Below are 17,409 nucleotides of genomic sequence, written 5' to 3' on the forward strand. Positions count from 1 at the left end.
CACTTGCCTCCACAATCATTTGCCCTGGTCACACAGGCACCCTTAACAGGATTCACTTTTCCCCTTATTCTTGAATTTTCCATACTGTTCCTGAAATATCTTCCACAGCTTCTCTACCAGTAAAGTCCTGTCATCCTTTAAGACCTCCCTCACATGTCATCTTCCTAAACCTCCCCAAGCAGAGTTAGCCAATCCTAGCATCAATCCAGTTCTGATCAACGCTGCTCTTGTAGCACTTACTAGTAACTATTTTGCATCATTTGCTTATATATCCATCTCCAATGCTAGATTCTGAGCTACCCAAAGCACTGACCATGTATTAATCATCCTTAAGAATCAATAACGTTTTATTAGAAACCCAGTTAATTAATGATAAAGAATCATAACCCAAAAGATAAACTGTGGACAGAATTGTTCTTGTGAACTAATTCAGTCATATATATTTAATTTTGAAATTTCCTCAACCTTGTGAAAATAATTTTAGACCTAAACTGCTTTTGTGGACTGCATTACAAGATAAGACAGAAAATAAACTCCAATTCTAAGACACAGATGTTTGTGGGGGAGGGGGAGACTTTATTTTTATTTTTACTCTGTAGGCTTCTGATGAATTAGGATATTTCTTCTGTCATAAAACTGTAGGTAAAAATGGCTGAAAAGTCCGTCAAACGTCATACTCAATATGTGCATAATGAATCTAAGTATAGTTTGTATTTTTTCAATATATAATTTTTTGGTGGAAAGTTACTCTGAAATTTTTCAGGAAACAACATAAAGGTAAGTTTCGGTGTTTCACATGCTGACATTGCAGATGGACTGTCTCTCTTCATCTATGTATGAGTCTGATGCAGAGGGGATGATAAGAAAGGTCAAAAGTAATAGAGCCAGAAATCAGGGAGGAGACCCCCAAAGGTCTCTAAGTAACCAGGGCCAGTGTCACAAAACTCACCCCCTGAAGCTGGCATGTAAACGTTATGGGACAGGCATCATAGACATAGGCACCATTGTTTACCACTAATCTCAAGCACCTGGAACCAGGCCTGACACGTAGTTGACCCTCAGTAAATATTAGCAGAAGGAAGAAAGAATGGAAGGAAGGGAGAATGGAAGAAAGGGGGGAAGGAAGAAGGAAGGAAGGAAGGAAGGAAGGAAGGAAGGAAGGAAGGAAGGGAGGGAGGGAGGGAGGGAGGGAGGGAGGGAGGGAGGGAGGGAGGGAGGGAGGGAGGGAGGAAAAGAGTGAGGGAGGGAGGGAAGAAGGAAAGGAGGGAGGGAGAGAAAGGGGGAGGGAGGGAGGGAGGAAGGAAAGGAGGGAGAGAGGGTGGGAGGGAGGGAGGAAGGAAAGGAGGGAGAGAGGGTGGGAGGGAGGGACAAAGGGAGGGAGGGAGGGAGGGAGGGAGGGAGGGAGGGAGGGAAGACTTTAGAGTGTAAGAAGTATACAAGGTATCCATTAACTCTTTTTTTTTTCCAGATGATGTTGAGAGTATGTTTATTAAAGTTGGGGACAGTGAAACAAAGGGCTTAAGGTAGAAGAAGCAACAGGAGAGAGACTAGCTGGTGCTCTGCTCTGACTCTCTAGACATGTTAAAGAAGTGAGCCAAGGCGGGGCTGCTGTTTGTTGGCTCACTGGGAAGCAAAGGTCACAGTGAGAGAAGTGAGCCCAGGAGACTGCTGGCTCACTGGGAAGTCAGAGAAAAAAGGGCCTTAAAGACAGATTCAGCGGGTTAGCCTGGGACAAGGTGCCACTGCACATTGCTCCCCTGGTTGCAAGTCTTGTGGGGACGCTTAGAGTTTAGGAGAGAAAAGTAAAGATGCACATCTGAGAGAGGAGAGAGGCACCGGCATACTCCAGAAAGAGCCCACTATATTAACTCTTTATGGAATTAACTAGAGGCCCAGTGCACGAAATTCGTGCATAGGGGTGCGGGGCGGGGGGGGGTCCCTCAGCCCTGTCTTGGCCTGCAAAGACGCCAGCATCCCTCACCCCAGCCTCTAGCTAGAGGTTCATCCCCTCCTTCCGCACAGCCTCCGGGAAGATGCCTCCTCAGGGCCCAGGCCCACGACACCATGCAGCTCAGGTACTCGGGGGCTTGGGCTTTCAGGTCTGGCTTCCTCACCTGGCATGGTGAGCATCAGCTGCCATGGGAGCCTTGCCTTAGGAGTTGCCCCCTTGGACCATACTACTTGCGAGTGTGTGTGTGTGGGTGGGGGGGGGAAGGGTTGGCCTCGGTGGCAGTGATTTGATGTCTGTATCATGCCCACTGACAACCCCCCCCCCGCCCCCGCCGCCACCACCGCCGTGGCGCCAAGCTGGTCCCTTCTGGACTGATGGCAGGGTCTTCCAGTCTGTGACTGGGGCTGCTGGGCTGCAACTGGGGGCTGCAGGTGGAGGACCCAGGCACCCATAGGGCTCTGTCAGCATCAAGAACTGGAAAAATCCATTTTTCTGGTTCCTCCCCTACCACGTGGACGCTGAGCTCTGGGCACCACAGGCCCCTTCCCTCCCACTGAGAGGCAGGCCGGGGCGCGGACTCTGGGCTCCCGGACTCTGGGATAGCGGCCCCAGAGGCCCCTTCACTCCTACCAGTCCTCTGGCCAGAGACCCCTCCGTGGCCAAGGAGCAGATGCTGGGCTCCCGTTGCTGGGGCGATGCCTCCAGCATCTGCTATGGGCACTGCCATTTTGTTGCGGAGTGATGGCTAATTTACATATTACTCTTTTATTATATAGGATATCCTTCTAACTTTTAAATTTTAATGATTTTGATTATGTATATGATAGACACAATTACTGATCTTTTTCACAACCTATACTGACTGTAATTCTCCCAATCAGAGACCCTACCTAACTTTCTCTACTTTATAACCACCTAGAATTTCTTAGGGTCTGAAATATGAATAAAGTCTGTACAGTACTAATGTGGCTTTTATAAAAACTTCCTTTGATGTCACTTGAGGTCTTCTCAAGCCTGCCTCTTAAGCTACTTGAGGTTTAAAAGGGCCTGCAGGCCCTAGCCAGTCTGGCTCAGTGGCTAGAGTGTTGGCCCACGGACTGAAAGGTCCCGGGTTCAATTCCAGTCAAGGGCATGTACCTCAGTTGCAGGCTCCATCCAGCCTTGGTCTGGGGCACATGCAGGAGGCAACCAATTGATGTGTCTCCCTCACATTGATGTTTCTCTCTCTCTGTCTCTTCACCTCCCTTCCACTCTCCATAAAAATCAATGGAAAAATATCCTCAGTGAGGATTAATAAAAAAAAATAAAAGGGCCTGCAGGAAGAATGGAAATTATGTTTCTACCTTAGCCCCTCCCTCTGCCAAAAGTACCATGTGAAAAGTGAACCCCAACTGACCACATTTTTGCCCTTTCATTTTCATCCCCAGGCTAGTCACCCTCTGGAAAATCTTAAATATTAAACATATTTACCAGGAGTATATACTTTGTTTTGTTTTAGTCCATGGAGCTGTATTAACTTCTCCGCCATGATAAATACGGGCCTCTCAAACAGAATAAACTTGTTTCCCAAATCAAGTTTTTGTCTCATGAAAGTGAAAGTTCCAAGTCCTGGAATCTGAACCCCCTGAAAGGAAAAAGAAGGAAAAAAAAAAAAATAGCAACAATTTACTGAAGGAGTGAAGAAATACAACCTATAGTATTGTTGTTTAAAAAATGAAGAGAATTAACCTTAGCCTTTAAAAATTCAATGATCCTACAATCCTTTACAGCTACAGCATTTTTTGACTCTGTTTTTAAATAAGTTTAGTATAAAATGTAATATATCAATCCATGATGCCTTTCTGATATCAGATCCCTCAACTCCTTATCATTCAGAGGCTGTGGGGACTAAGGAAACTTGCATGGGTGCTACAACTACTCTTAATCTATATCTAAGATTATTCTTGTCCTAAACTGTGGGAGATTTTAAATTTTAATCATTTGTCATTGGAAGGAGAGAACTGAAGGGATCCTGAGAATTTCTGCTTTCCCATTCCTTCTTTGAACTGTTATATCCCTTACTTAAAATCAGACAACCCACTGCCGAAGGCATATGGTGCAGTGTGGCAACCTTGGGTTCTTAAACTAGGTCTCTGTCTCTCTGGAAATATCATACATCGAGGTTTACAAACTCAGGGGCCAAGAAAGGATGCAAGTGAGTGAGTGAAGTTATGCAGTCAGAGAATGTGGTGTACAGATAGAGCATGCCCCATCGAAAGAGGAAAGCTCATAGCCAGCTCCAGCCAACTGTCACACACAGCAATGAAAAACCGGTATTGTTAAATCTGATTTTTTGAGAGAAAAAAAATCCAAAATTTTATATAAACTCTCCCAATTGTAAGTGGCGATGGCTACTTCAAATTATTAGACCAAGCAAAATTAGGTTGAAGGATGAATTCAGCCCAAGGGCTGTCACATAAGGGTATAAAAGTTCCACAACCTCGTAGCTCCCTCCAAACTCCCTAAATATCTGTCAGGAAGAAAAGTTTCTCATTTTTAGCAAGTTGAGTTCAGTCCCTGTCTTCTCATATTTCAATTAAAATCCATGAAGCATTATTACATCCTTCTAGATCTAAGCCAGGAACTATCGGATCATAGATAAGCAGAATTCATTTCGTTGCTCTCCACACACACAGGCTGACCAGTGATACACTGTGTATCCTAGAAGAGCAGAACTTGCAAATATTCACCTAAGTGTGAGCATCATAAAACCACATGACCCAAAGTTAAACTTGGTGGCTCTAAAATCTGCTATCCTGCTCCCAGCAAAATTACATGGGACTAAGGTGGAAAGATTATTTGGACTCCTACCTTGTGTACGGATAGCTGCCGTTCCACAAATTCTGATACATGCCCCCAAATAGTAGAGACATCTGTAATTCAAAAGAAACCAAAAATAATTTATTTAAGTACCCATGTGTTAGTACCTTAGTGCTAATAAATAAAAATGTAAATATCAAATGCAGATCAAATAGCTGTGATTCCCAATTAACTTAGAATTAACAAAAAATAAGGTTATTCCCCAAAATTAATTTTCCAAGGTAACTAACCCTCTAAAGTTCCAAAAATGTAATTAGAAATATAATAAGTATAACAAACTTTTAAAGAAAATCTCTCTAGAATTGAAGGGAACTCTGTCACACATTTCTATTGATGTGATAAAATTAACCAAGTACAATCTACCCTTTTCGTATTGACCCATTCAACAAACAATTGAGTGTCGACTCTGTGCCATCTGACTCATGTGAACATTCATTCTTATACCATTCTGTAACAGGAATAAAGCCAAGGGCCTCTGCCCTGGCCAGGAAGCTCAGTTGGCTAGAGCGTTGTCCCGGTATGTCAAGATGCCACCTTCCATCTGCATCGTGGATACACAGTATACTACAATCCTTTATTTCCTTTATTCTTCCCATTCTGTTGTTTTTCCCACTCCTCTCCACCCCCATAGACAAAAGAAGTCTTCTGCCAGCTTCTAAGAACTAAGGTCTTTCGCCCAGTCCCAACTGTACACTAAATTAAAAATATCATGACAAGCCCTGACTGGTTTGGCTCGGTGGTAGGACGTCAGCTAACACTTATTGAGCATTTACTTTACCCTAGTCCTGGAGCTAAGCTCTGTATAGACATTATCTTGTTCAATCAAAAGCCTTAACTGGCCCCTGGCCCTTATTAAGCCAGTCTGTACAATTGTCTTTGGGCCTCCAGCCTGAGCCTGATATGCCAAGGTGGTTGCCAAGGTGACATGACCACTTCAGGGGATAGAGGAGGAGGTTTTCCACTTGGCCCCCAACAAGCAGATAAAGATTCAGCCCCAGGGCCCCCACCTCAAGTCGCTTACCCTCCTGGCTCAGCAAGGGCAGGGTGGGCAACACGTTCTTGCCCACGCCCTGCAGGCAAGGGAAGATGGTGTCCAACATCTCCACTCCCCAGTCGGCTCTTGCTGGGTCTTCTACCGGCCTTTTGTCTTCCTTCTGGAACTTAGACAAAAGTGATTTTCCCACCCGCCAGTCCCCTCTCCCCAGACCTTCGGATAATCCTTAAATATACAAATTACCAAATATTGAAATTTTTCTCTCTTAAATGTCTTTCCTCGCTGTCCCTCCCGCTGCCCTGGCTCTTTCTGAGCGGCTTCCACCGCAGGAAAACCAGAGCGGAAAAGCACCAGAACGAGCGCGCGCAAATCCTAGCTAGCACTCCGCACCACTGAGAGGCTCAGAGAGAATGAGCCTCTGGTGGGGAGTGGGCCAACCTTGGGGAGGGAGGGGCGCGTTGCTAGGATGCAACAAAGGGTCGCTCCATTGCTAGGGCCTTGGCCCCGCCCCCTGAGATGAGCCCCGGGTTGTCCCTGTGATTTCAGGAGCTCCAGATAGCGAGGTTGGGAATGGATTTTTAACGCTGTTTCCTTCCCCTCGTACCCTGGGCAGCAAAGAGACTTGGTCCTTTTTGCAATCACCTTATACAAATCAGGGAATACCTTTTGCCCCAGTGATGGACATTTGAATCTCTGGATCTGTTTGAGGGTTTAAGTTTGAGCTGGAATTTGTTTCCCAGTTTTGGTTTTTCCTGGGCTCCCCTCCTAGGAAAAGGAGTGCTGGAGGATTGAGGAGGGAGTCGACTTTTTTAGTCATTTGACTTCAAATTCTAAACAGTTTGTGCACTCAAAACCGTATTTTGAATACAATACCAAGTAGCAGGAATACGGTATCTCATATATGGTCATAATAAAAGGGGATAAGTGCCCACTGTGTAAATTATCGAATAACATATATGCTTTAAATGGGTATTAATATCAACAATTAGAAATAAGTTCCCTGACTTTATAAAAGATCATCTTCAATTAAAATACTGGCATACAAATAGAATAAATTATTACTGAGCAATATGAACAAAAACCATGTTCCAGAGCCTGGTGCAATGGAAAGGTCAGTGGGCTGCATGTCTGCAGACCTTCCCGCCTCCATGAATTCCTAGCTGTGTAGTCACCAACTAAAAGAATTAGAACGAGCCCTAGCTGGTTTGGCTCAGTGGGCAGAGCATCAGCCTGAGGACTGAAGAGTCCTGGGTTCGATTCCACTCAAGGGTATATGCCTGGGTTGCAGCCCAATCCCCAGTAGGGGGTATGGAGGAGGCAGGCAATTGTTGATTCTCATCACTGATGTTTCTCTCTCTCTCTCCCTCTCCCTTTCTCTTTGAAATCAATAAAAATATATTTTTTAAAAATTAGAACGAGAACATCAAGAAAAGGCCAGAATAAGTAGAAGGAAAGAAATAAATATTAGAGCAGAAATAAATGACAGAGAGACTAAAAAGTCATAAAAAAAAAATCAATGAAACCAAGAAATGGTTCTTTGAAAAGATAAACAAGATTGATGAACTTTTAGCCAAACTCATCAAGAAACAAAGAAAGAGGACCCAAATAAATAAAATCAGAAATGGAAGTGGTAAAGTAACAACTGACACCACAGAAATACAAAGGATTGTAAGAAAATAATACGAACAACTATATGCCAACAAGCTGGACAATGTGGATGAAATGGACAATTCCTAAAAAAATACAATCTCCCAAAACTGAATCAGAAAACCTAAATCGGCCAATAACGACTGAGGAAATAGAAGCAGTAATCACAAAATTCCCAGCAAACAAAAGCCCTGGTCTGGATGGCTTCACAGGCAAGTTAGTCAAAGAACTAACACCTATACTCCTCAAACTATTCCCAAAAATCCAAGAGGAAGGAACACTTCCAAGCTCTTTGTATGAGGCCAGCATTATCCTAATTCCAAAACCAGATAAAGACACTACAAAGAGAATTACAGGCCAATATCCCTGATGAACATAGATGCTAAAATCCTCAACAAAATATTAGCAAATCGCATTTAGCAATATATGAAAATGATCATACACCATGACCAAGTGGGATTTATTACAGGGATGTAAGGCTGGTATAACATTTGCAAATCAATAAACATGATACATCACATAAACAAATTAAAAGACAAAAATCACATGATCATATCAATAGATGCAGAAAAAGCATTCAACAAAATCCAACACCCATTTTTGATAAAAACTCTCAGCAAAGTGGGAATAGAGGGAGCGTATCTCAACATACAAAGGCCATATATGACAAACCTAGAACAAGCATCATACTCAATGGGCAAAAACTAAAACCATTTCCCCTAAGAACTGGAACAAGAGAAGGATGCCCGTTTTCACCATTCTTATTCAACACTAGGAGCCCAGCGCGTGAAATTGCACAGCCCTGCCCACCCACCTCCGCCCTGCCTTGACACCTGAACCTCTCTACGCAGAGCTCCAGCACACCTGGCCTTCTCTGGCCGCTTCAAGCCCCGCCCATTCCCTCGAGTAGCCTCGGGTTGGTCCCACCTTCTCTGGCACGGCACCGCCCCACTTCCGCCCCATCTCCAGAGCAATGCCGGGGGCTGCGCCCCATCATGTCGCAGGAGGAGAGTATGGAAGCCTCCCGCCTGCTGCGCTGTGTTCCTTTCCCGGGCAGGTGGGCGTGGGGCGCTCTGAGTGCAAGTGGTGGGTGGCGAAGGACTGGTGAGGGGGGCGCTATGGGCTATCACCCCAGCCCTCCCCAGCACGGGATGGTCCTGCCTCCTCGGGCGCCTTCCCGCTTCCGCCCCATCTCTGGAGCAATGCCCTGCCATGCTTGTGCAGGCAGCCTCCTGCGATCAGTCATTTTGTGTTATGGCATCCTGACCATTAGCATATTTGCTCTTTATTATGATAGTACTGGAAGTCCTAGCCATAGCAATCAGATAAGAAGAAGAAATAAAGGCATACAAATTAGAAAGGAGGAAGTAAAACTCTCGTTATTTGCAGATGACATGATATTGTACACAGAAAACTCTAAAGACTCCACCAAAAAACTACTACATTTAATAAATGACTTTGGCAACATAGCAGGATACAAAATAAACACCCCAAAAATTGATGATTTTTTAATATACCAATAATTAATTCTCAAAAAGAGAAACTAAACAAACAATCCAATTTACCAGTGCAACAAAAAAATTAAGATACTTAGGAATAAACTTAACCAATGAGGTAAAAGACTTGTACTCGGAAAACGACAGGACAAAAGAGATAGAGGAAGAAATAAACAAGTTGAAGAATATACTGTGTTCCTGGATTGATAGAATTAACATTATTAAAATGTCCATACTACCCAGGGTAATCTACAGATTCAATGTAATCCCTATTAAAATACCAACAGCATATTTACAGATCTAGAACAAATACTCCAAAATTTTATATGGACTTAAAAAAGACCCCCAAGAGCTGCAACAATCTTGAGAGAAAAGAACAAAGTTGGAGGAATCACGATACCAGATATCAAGTTATACTACAAAGCCACCATAATCAAAACAGCCTGGCACTGAGAAAAGAACAGGCATAAAGATCAATGGAACAGAAGACAGACCCCAGAAATTGACCCAAGCCATTATGCCCAAGTAATATTTGACAAAGGAGGCAAGAGCATACAATGAATCAAGACAGTCTCTTCACTAAATGGTGCTGGGAAAATTGGACAGATACATGCCAAAAAAAAAAAAAAAGAAACTAGACTACCAACTTACACCATACACAAGAATAAACTCAGAATAGATAAAAGACCTAAATGTAAGTCAGGAAACAATAAAAACCCTAAAAGAAACCATAGGCAGCAAAATCTCAGACACGTCTCGTAGCAATATGTTTACAGATACATCTCCTAGGGCAAAGGAAACTAAGGAGAAAATAAACAAATGGGACTACATCAAAACAAAAAGCTTCTACACAGCAAAAGAAACCATCAACAAAATGAAAAGGGAGCCCACTGTATGGGAGAACGTATTTGGTAATGATACATCTGATAAAGGGTTAATATCCAACATATATAAGGAACTCATACAACTTAACAAAAGGAAGACCAATTGGTGGCTCAATTACAAAATGGACAAAGGACCTAAATAGACACTTCTCCAAAGGGGACATACAGATAATCATTATGCAAAAATGCTCAAAGTCACTGATCATCAAAGAGATGCAAATTAAAACAACAATGAGGTATCACCTCACACCTGTCAGAATGGCTACCATCAACAAATCAACAAATGACAAGTGCTGGCGAGGATGTGGAAAAAAGGGAACCCTAGTACACTGCTGGTGGGAATGCAGATTGGTGCAGCCATTATGGAAAACAGTATGGAGTTTCCTTAAAAAGTTAAATATGGAACTGCCATTTGACCCAGTGATCCCACTTCTAAGAATATATCCTAAGAAACCCAAAACACCAATCAAAAAAATGTATGCACCCCTATGTTCTAGCAGCACAATTTACAATAGCTAAAATCTAGAAACAGGCCAAGTGCCCATCAGTTCATGGGTGGATAAAAAAGCTGTGGTGCATTTGTATCATAGAATACTATGCAGCAGTAAGAAGAATCTCTTACCCTTTGAGACAGCATGGAGCGAACTGGAGAGTATTATACTAAGCAAAATAAGGCAGTCAGAGAAAGACAAACATCACATGATCGCACTCATATGTGGAATCTAATGAACAAAATAAGCTGATGAACAAAATAAATCCAGAGACATAGAAGCATGGAACAGACTGTGGAATCTCAGAGGGAAGGTGGGGGAGGATGGGTGGATTGCAAGTGATCAACCAAAGAACTTGTATGCATATATGCATAACCCATGGACACAGAAAATAGGATGGTAAGGCCTGGGATGGGGGTGGGTTAGAAGGGGTCAATGGGTGGGGAGGGGTGGACATATGTAATACTTTCAACAATAAAGATTTTTTTTAAATAAAAGATTATCAATGCAATGACATCTGGCACACTATGGTTGTGAATATGCTTTATTTTTAAGTAAAAAAAAAAAAAAATGAATCATAGCCAAAACAAAGTGTTTTGTCTCTGAATATTTTAAACTTAAGGAGAAAAGTCATTAATGAGGAACATATTTTCATTTTTCAATGTTTTTAATTTTTTATGAAGATTTTAATTAAGCTTCATCATCACTAAACAGTTTTTAAACTTAGGTTTCATGATCCTTTTGATTTCATGCTTTTTAAATGGAGTCATTTATATTCAAAACAGGACAAATTCCAGAATCCATTAAAAATTATTTTATTCAAATTATGTTTTCCAAAAGAGAGGGTTCTGTGCTAGTCGTCTTTGAAAGTTTTCATACCTACAAAAGAAAAGACATATTTACAAGAAAATTAAAATAGAATTTTTCATAATTTGCCAAATGATATAAAAAAACAATTTTACATGTCATTTCTAGAAAGCTAAGATAAAATACCAAAAAGTTAATCTGAAAGTTTAACTATTACTTTATAAAACAATAGCAACCAGCTGTAGCTGGTTTGGCTCAGTGGATAGAGCATCAGACTGCGGACTGAAGGGTCCCAGGTTCGATTCCGGTCAAGGGCACACGCCCGGGGTTGTAGGCTCCATCCCCAGTTGGGGACGTGCACGAGGCAGCTGATCAATGATTTTCTCTCATCATTGATGTTTCTCTCTCTCTCTCTCTCTCCTCTCCCTTCCTCTCTGAAATAAAAAATATATATATATTAAAAAAAAAAAAAAAAGCAACGATAGCAACCATAGTGATTTTAACCTTTTGCACTCGGATGTCGAGATTAAAATTACTCTTTGAATGTATCAATAATTTCAAATATAAAAAAATCCAAATAAATAAGTTTGTATGAAAAGAAACTCCAGTTTTTTATTCTACTGTCGTGCTTTGTAAAATCTGGGGTATTTAAAAAATTAAATCCCGAGTAGAATAAAGGAATCGAGAAAAAAGCAAGCGAGTGCAAAGGGTTAAGTATAAATGGCTGGTGTGGTTCAGTTAGTTGAGCATTATCCTATGCACCAAAATATTTCCAGTTCAATTACCAGTCAGGGCACATGCCCGGGTTGGTGGCTCAATCCCCAGAAGGGAACATACAGGAGGCAGCTGATCACTGGTGCTCTCTCATCAATGTTTCTTTCTCCCCCTTCCTCTCTCTCTAAAATCAATTAAAAAAAACATTTAAGTATAATTGGCTTATATTAAAGAGCACAAATCATAATGATAATTAATTTTATTGTTTATCTTCTGTAAATCTGAGAGTGAGAAGGGACCTAAGAGGGGAAAACAATCAAATCTAACTCTTCTTTCCTCATTTCAAATAGGTAGATGAAAGTAATTTTTTCAAGATCATATAGCTGCATTATAACAAAGTTCAAATCTAACACATTTCAGTGCTATCCATGCTATACTATGCTACCACTTCTCAGTAAATTCTCCCTAGGCATTCCCCCACTCCTGGAATATTCAAAATGAAAAAAAAAAAAAAAAAAAAAAAAAAAAAAAAACCCAGGAAACAGAAAAAACATAGCAAAGTTGAGGAAATGTATTTATTAATCATTCATGTACAGGATGCAGTATAAACCACCCTGATGCCTCATACATACATATTTACTTTAGGTCACGCTTTCTAAACTTATAAAAAGTTTTGCTTGGTATTTCAAGCCTCATATATAGTACTTATAATTCAAAATATTTAAAAAACTACACTCCTTAATTGTGGTTTCTAAAACACAAGCAATTGTATTTTCCTGTCTTTATCAATTTAAAATGGATACTATATAAGAATATTTAGGGTAAGAACCATTCCTAATCTGAACTGTATAGTACATACTTTGAAATGGTATGCAAATGTTCATGTATGATGTCCACAACAAAAGAATATGTTTAAATGTCAAAGAAGAAATACATTCACAGGCAAAAAATATATATGGTTACCAAAATCCTTAATATTAGCGGTAAGAAAATGCCCCATACCATTTCAGAACCACATTTGCTGGAATGAACATTTCTGATGGACTTGGTGTCATCTGGGCCTGAGAGATAGCAAATGATGAAGCGAAATTGTAGAAGTTGTCCAACATTTTTTGTGTGAACTGAAAAGTTAATAATGAATAGATTAGTCTATTTTACTAAATACTCCATTTAGACCTTAGTATTTTAAACTTAAAATGTTCCATATTATCTCATTTTTAAGGATTGAGTTCTAAGTCTAATGCTAAAAGTTAAGAGTGGTCATAAAATGACATTATGGCATAAAATCAAAACAACCTGCCTTCAGTACTTTCTTTATATCTCAAAGAATTCACATTGTAAAATATTTTATGTTCCTAACATTCATTGGGAGGGTTGGGGGAGAAAAATGTTTTTCCTTCAAAATATCTTCTTTTATCTCTACCTCTGTATCAACTATGCTCATCTCCTCAAATTGATATAACCCTCCTCAAAGCAACTTATTTTTTCATATAAAGCAGTAACCATGTCTAAGAAGTCTTTTTCTTGCCAGAAAGATAAAACTTAAATATAGTAGCTGATTACTTGTCATCAACTGTAAAGAAGAGAAAGGTAACACTACCAGTAGTCGGCAAACTCATTTGTCAGCAGAGCCAAATATCAACAGTACAACGACTGAAATCTCTTTTGAGAGCCAAATTTTTTAAACTTAAACTATATAGGTACGTACATTGTTATTAACTTAATTAGGGTACTCCTAAGCTGGCCTTTGCTAAAAACTCAAGGGGCCAAAGAGCTGCATGTGGCTCGCGAACCGCAGTTTGCCAACCACTGCATTATACCATTTCCTCTATTTCCTGGCCTGTTTTTTCTCATTGACCCTCAAATGGGCAACACCACTAACATCCTTCACGCTTGGGTTTAAGCACAAAGCGCCAAAGTAAATGAACTACAAAAGATAACACTACCTTTAATTCACTCAAAAATAATTGTCCCAACATCACTTTCTCAGAAACACAAAACTAGCCAATAAGGCTCCTGCTGTCTCTTTTCTACATAAGAGGAAATATCTCATTAGGGTTTTTGTATGTTTAATAATGTCAAGGTAATTTAATCCAAGAGAATCTACCATTAGGATACTTGAACTAATAGCAGAGCCCAGTGAGATCACTAAAAGATCGGTATAGGCAGCAGGTGGAGAAGAATCAACAGCAACCCTTCACATTAGCAAAAAAAAAAATGTTTAATGTTAACATTAAAAAGATCCAATTCAGAATAGAATCAGTCTTTATAATACCTAGAAAAAAAGGGTTAAAGAAGTTGATAATAAGACTTGTGAAAAATATTCCAAGACTCTTAAAAAAATAAAAAGGATCTATACACCATGTTCAGTGGAAAGATAAAACATGTTCATAGATGGGAAGATAATATAATAATGGCAGCAATTCTCCCCAAATTAAGCCTATAAATCCAATGTTATTTCCAAATAAATTCCAACAATATTTTTCATGGAACTCAACAAGATGATATTAAAATTATTATTGTGAAGATTATCCAAGCCTATTTTGATGATTAGAAGGGACTTGACCTACCAAACAATAAAACTTTTACTGGCAAAGAGACAGGCAAATAAACTAATTGGGATAAAAGAGAGAGCCTAGAAACAAACCTAAACATATGTGACTATGTGATATATAACAAAGATGCTATTACTTAGAATTTTTTTAAAAATTGGACTAGCCATTTAATTAATGGAACTAGGTCAACTAGTTTTCCATAGAGGAAAATGAATTTAGATACCTTCCCAAACCATACACAAATGCAATTCAAAAAGTAAAACATTAAAGCTTTAAGAACTATAAGAGAACCTAACGATAACATTTTCCCATATCAGGGTAACAAAAAATTCCTCAAATACCAACAACAACAACAAAAATCACAAATTATAACAGAAACAATTGATAGTCTGTGTACATAAAAATATATTATGTCTCGCCCTGGCTGGTGTGGCTCAGTTGGTTGGAGCATCATCCCATATACAAGTTGTGGGTTTGGTCCCCTGTCTGGGCACATATGGGAGACAGCCAATCAATGTTTCTCTTTCACATCAATGTTTCTCTCTCTTTCCCCTTTCCTCTCTTTAATATCAATAAACATATCCCAGGTAAGGATTTTTTTAAATACATTTAAAAAAAGTAAATCTCTCATAAAAAAAAAAAAAATATATATATATATATATATAGTATCTATGCAAAAGAAACTATAAACTATATTAAAAGATAAGCAATATATTAGAAGGAATTTTCCTGGCACACAGTAGGTACACAATAAATATTTGTGTAATGTACTTTTCTGTATACTTAATATATATCATAATAAAATATTTAATAAAAAATACATATACTTTATAAAAAAGCTCAAATACAGTAGTCCTGTCTTACCCACGGGTGCTGAATTCCAAAATCCTCAGTGGATGCCTAAAACTGCAGATAGTACCAAGCCCTATATATACTATGATTTTTTCCCTATACATATATACCTGATAAAGTTTAATTTATAACTAGGCATTTTACAGATAAAATTCTTATCACAGACCTTAGCCACCTTAGCATATGAATCTTTTCTGTCCTTTATTAAATAAGAACTTTCACCTTTTCATTTTTTAAAAGAAGACCTTTATGACTTCTCTTTGGCATATCCAAATTGGCTTCCAAAATACCACTTTTTAGGCCTCCTCCTATTTCATTCAAGCTACTCCTTTTATTTCTCTTCATCTCTTAAGCTTCACAATTTTGAAATGGCCCTGAGCTCAGTCACTGGCCAACTTTTCTATTTACAGTTACTTCTCTAGTGATCACACCTCCTCTGCAACTATAAATACCATCTCTGTACTGATGACTCCCAAATGTTGGTCTCTATCCCAGACCTCTCTCTGAACTCTACACTTGTCATCTGAAGTTGGATATCTAACAGACATCCCAAACACAGTATGACCAAAATCCAATTCCTGATTCCATTCTCAGCCCATACTTGCTCTTTTCACAATATTTCTGTGTTCCATTCCTCAAGCCAACATCTTTGGAGCAATAATTTAATGTCCCCTTTATCTTAGACTTCACATGTAATCCCTACCATGAAACATTACTGACTCCATCTTCAAATTATCTCCAGAAATCAATGACTTTCTACCTCCTATACCCCCCTGGTTCAAGTCATTATCATCTCTCATATAGATTTTTCACAAGCGTTCCTAAAAGATCTTCCTTCTTGCATCTTTGCCCCACTAGTTTCCAAAGATGCAAAAGTAATCCTTTTAAAATTAAGTTATGCCTAGCTGGATTGGCTCAGTGGATAGAGCATTGGCCTGTGGACTGAAGGGTCCCAGATTCGATTCCAGTCAATGCCAGGGGTCTTATCCAGCATCTAGAAGGGTTCAGGAATCTGGAGAAGGGGCTGTGGTAAATTAATAAAGAGTCCAGAGACGAAACCTAATTTTGGAAGGCATTTTGGGGAGCCAGAGGAGACTTAGTTAAAGACAACAAGTCCTCCTGTCTCTCTGGACCCCTTGCTTTTTATTAACATAAATTGTCCTAAAGCAAGGTAGATATACTTATCAAAGGCAAGGTTTAGTATACAGAATCCATTGTCAGAATGGGGGAACTGCCTATGGCTGTTCAGGTGTTTGGCCAGTAGGAGGCAATAACATGTAGACTGAAATGCCCTCAGCTGTCTAGCAGCAAGCAATCATTTATGCATCCTTTTCAGGTTTGGGGAAATGCCCTCAACCATTTCCAACAGGCAATAATAACATGTGATTTTCCAGCCCTTGCTGAAGGCTCAAGGTCCATCAACCTTTTGATGAACTTCTTGCACTTATGATCTGCTGGAATTAGCTTCCGGCAAGTCAAGGGCACATGCTCAGGTTGCAGGCTCAATCCCAGTAGGGAGCATGCAGGAGGCAGCCAATCAATGATTCTCTCTCATCATTAGTGTTTCTATCTCTCTCTCTCCTTTCCTTTCCTCTCTGAAATCAATAAAAATATACATATTTTTAAAAAGTAAGTTAGATCATATTACTCCTCTGCTCAAAAAACTCTTTCCTATATTTTCTCCTCCAAACAGAATACAAGCCAAACTTCTTACAAAAGACAATGAGGTTCCATATGATTTATCCTGCAACAACCTCACCAATAATCTCCAACCTCATCTCCCATGTCTCACTTCTGCTCACATTGCTCCAGCCACAAAGACTCTCATGTTATTCCTCAAACATAACAGATTTCTACCTCAGGGCCTTTGTACTCACTAAACCTCTGTCTGGATCCTCCTCCCATTAAGGCCTTTGTCATAGAGAGGTTAAAAGTCAACCCTTATAGAATCATACCCCTTTAAATTCCATGAGGACAGGCATCTTGCTTATCAGGTTCACAAATATATTCTCAAAGTCTAGCATGCTAGTTATGAAAGGAAAAGAGAAAAATGTACAGGTAAACCTATTTTTATCACCATAAAAAAATTTAAGTGTTATAAAAGCATTTACAAATTGTAAAATACCTATAGGGAAAGAAGGTGAACTGAAAATATCCAT

General features: G+C 39.8%; 2 protein-coding genes across 3 annotated transcripts in view; both read right to left on the bottom strand.

The window, feature by feature from the left end:
- CCDC81 (coiled-coil domain containing 81) overlaps nucleotides 1-6,174 on the bottom strand; it is a 33,127-nt gene extending 26,953 nt beyond the window's left edge. The window contains exons 1-4 of the mRNA XM_054725101.1: nucleotides 6,048-6,174; nucleotides 5,832-5,970; nucleotides 4,802-4,863; nucleotides 3,422-3,575 (exon numbers count right to left, since the gene is read on the bottom strand). Coding sequence (XP_054581076.1) covers nucleotides 3,422-3,575; nucleotides 4,802-4,863; nucleotides 5,832-5,910 — 295 coding nt within the window. The 5' untranslated portion in view covers nucleotides 5,911-5,970; nucleotides 6,048-6,174. The remainder of the gene's footprint in view (nucleotides 1-3,421; nucleotides 3,576-4,801; nucleotides 4,864-5,831; nucleotides 5,971-6,047) is intronic.
- A 4,947-nt stretch (nucleotides 6,175-11,121) lies between these two features.
- Nucleotides 11,122-17,409, bottom strand: part of HIKESHI (heat shock protein nuclear import factor hikeshi) — a 34,966-nt gene continuing 28,678 nt past the window's right edge. For both annotated transcript variants that reach the window (XM_054725538.1, XM_054725539.1), the window contains exons 4-5: nucleotides 12,846-12,964; nucleotides 11,122-11,201 (exon numbers count right to left, since the gene is read on the bottom strand). In XM_054725538.1, coding sequence (XP_054581513.1) covers nucleotides 11,147-11,201; nucleotides 12,846-12,964 — 174 coding nt within the window. In that variant the 3' untranslated portion in view covers nucleotides 11,122-11,146. The remainder of the gene's footprint in view (nucleotides 11,202-12,845; nucleotides 12,965-17,409) is intronic.

Source organism: Eptesicus fuscus, chromosome 13 (genome assembly GCF_027574615.1).
Source record: "Eptesicus fuscus isolate TK198812 chromosome 13, DD_ASM_mEF_20220401, whole genome shotgun sequence".
Lineage (NCBI taxonomy): Eukaryota > Metazoa > Chordata > Mammalia > Chiroptera > Vespertilionidae > Eptesicus > Eptesicus fuscus.